A 6,000-nucleotide genomic window follows, 5' to 3' on the forward strand; every position below is an offset into this window, starting at 1 on the left:
TGTCAACAAAACAAAGCTTTTAATAATAATATAAATTTCATATAATATTGGGTCAACAACAACAATAATAAGAACACCACAAAATCCATCCACAACATGATTCATATGGTAGGGAGAGTGAAGGAACGAAATCTCTCCTGTTTCTTTGTAACTTGCTTTGCAGAAAATTCTACCAATAAGTTACTAATATGGAGACCCCATCTCCCCATTTATTAGACAAATGAAAAACCTCATGTGCATCCTTAACATCATGATGCTACTTGTCTCTTTATCTTAAAACAAACCCATTTCATCAGGTTTATCTACAACTTCTTTACCAAGAGATTGACTCCATGTGATCTGGTTTTACAACTAAGTTGAAAATAGGGGAATGGACATATCTAGGAGAGATGGTGAAAGAGAAGTTGGACAAAATGAGAGCTAATAATATCTTGAGTTCAACAGTGGCAAAGTGCTGTCCAAGACATACCCGAGGTCCGGCACCAAATGGCATGTAAGAGAATGGATACTTGCAAGCGCCTGCTATTCCATTTGCAAACCTCTCAGGGTTGAACTTATAAGAATCTGATCCCCATATCTCAGGATCTGTATGCAATAGCGATACCATAGTCCAGATGTTCACTCCCTTGGGAACATTAATGTTTCCCAATTTCATGTCCTTTAAGGCCTCCCTTGCTATTAATGGAACTGGTGTATAAAGTCGCAGCGTTTCATGAATCACCATGTGAAGCTGCATGGCAAAGACCAAGATTTTAAATTAGCATTTTCAGAATTCTGGCAAGCCTTTCATTGTGAGAAACTAAGAACTTCTATGATAAATTGTTATACCAGTTTCATCTTGCGAATCATATCATAATCTGGCATGCTGCCTCCACAAATCTCAAGAACCTCTGCACGGACACGATCCTGCCATTCTTGATTTACTCCCAACAACATGAGGCACCATGAAGCTGAAACTGCAGTGGTCTCCCACCCAGCCATGTATATGTTCTTGCAATTATCAACTATGAATCTGTCTGTTTCTTCTCTACTCAAATTACTATTTTTGGCTCCTTCAAGGATCATCTGCAATAAATCCTTCTCATCTGCAGCTTCTTGTCTCTCCTTCACTACCTTCAATATCAAATTGCGGATTTCTTTCTCTAATGCCCATGCTTTTCTATTGCTTTTTGTAGGGAGATATCTGAGGAAAGTTCATTACCTCTGTCAGTTAAAATAAATAAAAGATTCTTTCCATAGATTCTGCGATTGAATTCAGTATTTCTTTCAATAAAGAATTCAAGCTGACCTCATTCCAGGAATCCCAACGGCTAGATCTTTCTTGGACGAAGCCTTCAGGAGATCTCTTAGATTCAGGAAAATCTGTTCTCCTTTGGAATAATTGCTTCCAAAACAGGCTCTTGAGATAACATCTGCAGAGAAACTTCCGAGGCCTTCGTCAACTTTGATGTATGCCATTATTCCACCATCTCTCTCAATCATACTCTTCCATGAATTTACCAATGCAATGGCAGACTCAGTTATCAGGTTCACCATTCCCTGCAAAAGGTTCAAATGAAGATCTTGTATATCAAAATGCTTGACCACAACCAAAATAGCAATATCATCAATACCTTGATCTTTTCCATGTATAATTCAGGAGCAATGATCTTCCTCTGATGTGACCAGAAAGCTCCATCTGATGCTACGATCCCCTGACCAAGCAAAGGACCAAGATCATTAAGTTGAACCGAAGTTTTCCCCAAGTCCAAGGATACACACGTTGTGAACTCTTTCACCAACTCAAGTTGGTGCAAGTTTACTATTTGTACGTTCCCCAGGGAATATACAAACACTTGACCTGAAAATTTAAACAGAAAACTTGATCAAATGGTTCAAAATGAAAAGTGTGTGAATTTTTTCTTTTTAAAAAATAATAATAGGTGCAGATTGCAGAGATGATATACATACCATATTTTTATTAAATTTAATAAATAAAAATTAAATAAAAGCAATTTAAATTTAATAAATAAAAATTATATTTTTATTAAATTTAATATTATTTAAATTCTAATAAGTTTAATATAATTATATAGAATTTAAACTTATTAAATATATATTTTGCTACTATTAAGGATAAATATTACATTAACGAGTATTTTACTCTTTAAATATAAATATTACATTGTAAATATTATATTTATCACTGTATATTCCTGAGTAATAACATATATTGATAAAAATAGAGTAAATTTAAATAACTATTTATAAAAACATAATTTTCTAACTAAAACATAAAATTTAATACATTTAAAAGTTGAGATAAGATAGCATGTGCTTCTGCTTTAACTAAATGTATCGAATTTAAATTTTAATATAAAATGTCTTTAAAATTTGAAAAAAATACTATGCCTTTAATGGATCCACCTAACACAAATTCAAATTAATCATACTATAAAAGGAAAAAAAAAAAGACAAAGATTGAGGATTGAAATATGCATGGCAAGAATTTAAGAATGTTATTTATGGTTGACAGCAATTACCCCCCATTACTAAATTACCCCCCATTATTTTCCCTTCTTCTTCTTCTTCTTCTTCTTCTTCTTCATTACTAAATTACCCCCCATTATTTTCCCTTCTTCTTCTTCTTCTTCATTACTAAATTACCCCCCATTATTTTCCCTTCTTCTTCTTCTTCTTCATTACTAAATTACCCCCCATTATTTTCCCTTCTTCTTCTTCTTCTTCTTCTTCTTCTTCTTCTTCTTCTTCTTCTTCTTCTTCTTCTTCTTCTTCTTCTTCTTCTTCTTCTTCTTCTTCTTCTTCTTCTTCTTCTTCTTCTTCTTCTTCTTCTTCTTCTTCTTCTTCTTCTTCTTCTTCTTCTTCTTCTTCTTCTCTTCTTCTTCTTCTTCTTCTTCTTCTTCTTCTTCTTCTTCTTCTTCTTCTTCTTCTTCTTCTTCTTCTTCTTCTTCTTCTTCTTCTTCTTCTTCTTCTTCTTCTTCTTCTTCTTCTTCTTCTTCTTCTCCTTCTTCTTCTTCTTCTTCTTCTTCTTCTTCTTCTTCTTCTTCTTCTTCTTCTTCTTCTTCTTCTTCTTCTTCTTCTTCTTCTTCTTCTTCTTCTTCTTCTTCTTCTTCTTCTTCTTCTTCTTCTTCTTCTTCTTCTTCTTCTTCTTCTTCTTCTTCTTCTTCTTCTTCTTCTTCTTCTTCTTCTTCTTCTTCTTCTTCTTCTTCTTCTTCTTCTTCTTCTTCTTCTTCTTCTTCTTCTTCTTCTTCTTCTTCTTCTTCTTCTTCTTCTTCTTCTTCTTCTTCTTCTTCTTCTTCTTCTTCTTCTTCTTCTTCTTCTTCTTCTTCTTCTTCTTCTTCTTCTTCTTCTTCTTCTTCTTCTTCTTCTTCTTCTTCTTCTTCTTCTTCTTCTTCTTCTTCTTCTTCTTCTTCTTCTTCTTCTTCTTCTTCTTCTTCTTCTTCTTCTTCTTCTTCTTTCTTCTTCTTCTTCTTCTTCTTCTTCTTCTTCTTCTTCTTCTTCTTCTTCTTCTTCTTCTTCTTCTTCTTCTTCTTCTTCTTCTTCTTCTTCTTCTTCTTCTTCTTCTTCTTCTTCTTCTTCTTCTTCTTCTTCTTCTTCTTCTTCTTCTTCTTCTTCTTCTTCTTCTTCTTCTTCTTCTTCTTCTTCTTCTTCTTCTTCTTCTTCTTCTTCTTCTTCTTCTTCTTCTTCTTCTTCTTCTTAGAAGGAGGGGGAGGAGAAGGAGGAAGAGGAGGAAAGAAAAGATAGGGACTATTTTATTGACAAAAAGAAACGATAAGGACATTTTAATAGACGTGAGAAAAGATAGGGACTATTTTGTTGACAAAAAGAAACGATAAGAATGTTTTAATAGATTTCTAAAAATATAGGGAGGGATGATTTCGTTGACGGAAAGAAACGATGAGTAGGAACTATTTCGTTGACGGAAAGAAACAATAAGGACGTTTTAATAGATATAACAAAAGATAGAGACTATTTCATTGACAGAAAGAAATGATAAGAACGTTTTAATAGATATGAAAAAAGATAAAAATGTTTTAATAGATTTTTGAAAATGTAAGGACTAACTTATTAATAATAACAATATCCAAGTACTAAATAAAAGATTTTATTTGAGTGTAAAATTAGATTTTAAAAAATTTCTCTCATCCTTTATCTAATTTTAACGAAAAAGAGGACGGAAGGACTATTTCGTTGACGGAAAGAAAATATAAGGACGTTTTAATAGGTTTCTAAAAATACAGGGACTGACTTGTTAATAATGACAATATTCAAGGATTAAATTATAAATCTCTCTAATAATAATAATAGTAAATCGGTGGTTGGCTTTGCATTAAAAAGAAGTTCATGAGGGCATACTACATTTATGAAGCGAAATTATTTCAAGAACTACTACATAAATAAAATATTGCGAGTTAAATCAATTTATTAATATAAATTTAAATTTTTATAAAGTTTCTGTATAACTTAACCTATTATCCATATAAATACTATTTAATTTTATTTATATTAATTTTTTTTAAAAATAATTTATTAAACTCATTAAATAATCTAACTATTATTTATAATATTTTTTTAATTTAAATTTATTTTCATAAATTAAAAGTTTAATATATAATTTCAATCACATAAATATAAATAAATAAAAATAACTATCACTTTATAATAATAAAAGGTAAGTGTATAAAAATAAATTAAATAATAAATAAATACTTATTTTATAAGTGATTTGAAAAAAAAGGAAAAAAAATTAAAAAAATAGGATTGTTGATGTAAAAATAGTATTTAGGATGTGATTTTATTTATGAGATAATTATTGTCAAGTTATTTTTAAAAAATTATTAGTTTGTCTCTATATTAAAATCATTCAAATAGAATGTCTCTATAAAGTTAAATTATTTAATAATTTATTAAAATAATCGTTAATCACTTTAATATGTTTTAACCTCATTAGCAAGACTAAATAGTATATATATTTAAATTTAGATATACTAAATAATATGTATATTTAAAATTATATAGAGTAAATAATATAAATATTTAAGATAAATTAATTGATTTTTTTAAAAAGGATTAAAGAATTTAATTTTATAAAATATAAAGGTATTTTAATCGTATTATTTTTAAATAAGGACAAATTAATAATTTAGGGACTTAATAATAATTTTATTTATTTATTTAAAATTAAGAAAAAATTATCTAAATATACCTAAATAATCTTAAAAAGTTCAGGGGCCAAAGGTCCACGGCCCTAGTGTACATCCGAGTCCCTGATCAACATATACCTTCCGTTTTGAAATAAAGAATTTCGTAAGAATTGAGTTGTTTGGAATGAAAAAGTTGAATTATTTTTATCTTATTATTTTTTTTTAATTTTAAAAATTAAATTCTTAAATGATTTTATAAGAATTCAATTTAAAAATAATAAGTCTTAATTAATTATTCGATTCCTATAAATACATATATAACAAGATCGACCAGATAAAATAACTTATTAAAATAGGTATAATACACCAAATGTAGATTCATAGGCCGAAACTATAACAGTAGAACTTTGTGCATTTACTCTATGGATTTATATTAGATGCAGTCTAATAAATATTTTCCTTTTTTATATGCCTTACGTTCAAAGTTGTACTACAGCGAAATTTGATATTAATTGTGTGGTTTGTCATGGAATAGTGTAGCTCCTGATTGGATTACTTGTGCTCTTAATTCTTCTTCTTAGTGAATGGTGCAGCTCCTGATGTTGGCCCTTCAACATGGAACTCAGGTCAAAATCTAAGCCAATTCATCCTTTTGCAACGGCTGGCCATAATCAGGGGATATATGGGCATGAGTAAGACATAGATAGTAAAATTTCAGCAGTGATTGCGGATATAGTGATGTATTTGTGATCATATGCTCAAAAGCCACCTTGCATGGGCAGTGGCAGTGTGTATATACTTGCTTAGGAGGGATTTAATTCACTTCAGCTTGATGTACCTAATGGCATTTTACTTC

The 6,000-nt window shown here is 29.9% G+C and overlaps 1 protein-coding gene across 1 annotated transcript; it reads right to left on the minus strand.

Annotated features, from left to right (window-relative positions):
* Positions 1 to 287: 287 nt before the first annotated feature.
* LOC110606239 (cytochrome P450 714C2-like) lies at positions 288 to 1,865 on the minus strand (the record flags this gene model as incomplete). The annotated part of the gene is given in 5 exon segments (XM_021744992.2): positions 288 to 335; positions 338 to 730; positions 829 to 1,183; positions 1,289 to 1,539; positions 1,614 to 1,865. Coding segments are annotated over 5 exon segments (1,284 nt in total), but the record flags the coding sequence as incomplete, so codon positions are not given.
* Positions 1,866 to 6,000: the final 4,135 nt, after the last annotated feature.

This window comes from Manihot esculenta, chromosome 18 (assembly GCF_001659605.2).
Source record: "Manihot esculenta cultivar AM560-2 chromosome 18, M.esculenta_v8, whole genome shotgun sequence".
In the NCBI taxonomy this organism is placed as follows: Eukaryota; Viridiplantae; Streptophyta; class Magnoliopsida; order Malpighiales; family Euphorbiaceae; genus Manihot; species Manihot esculenta.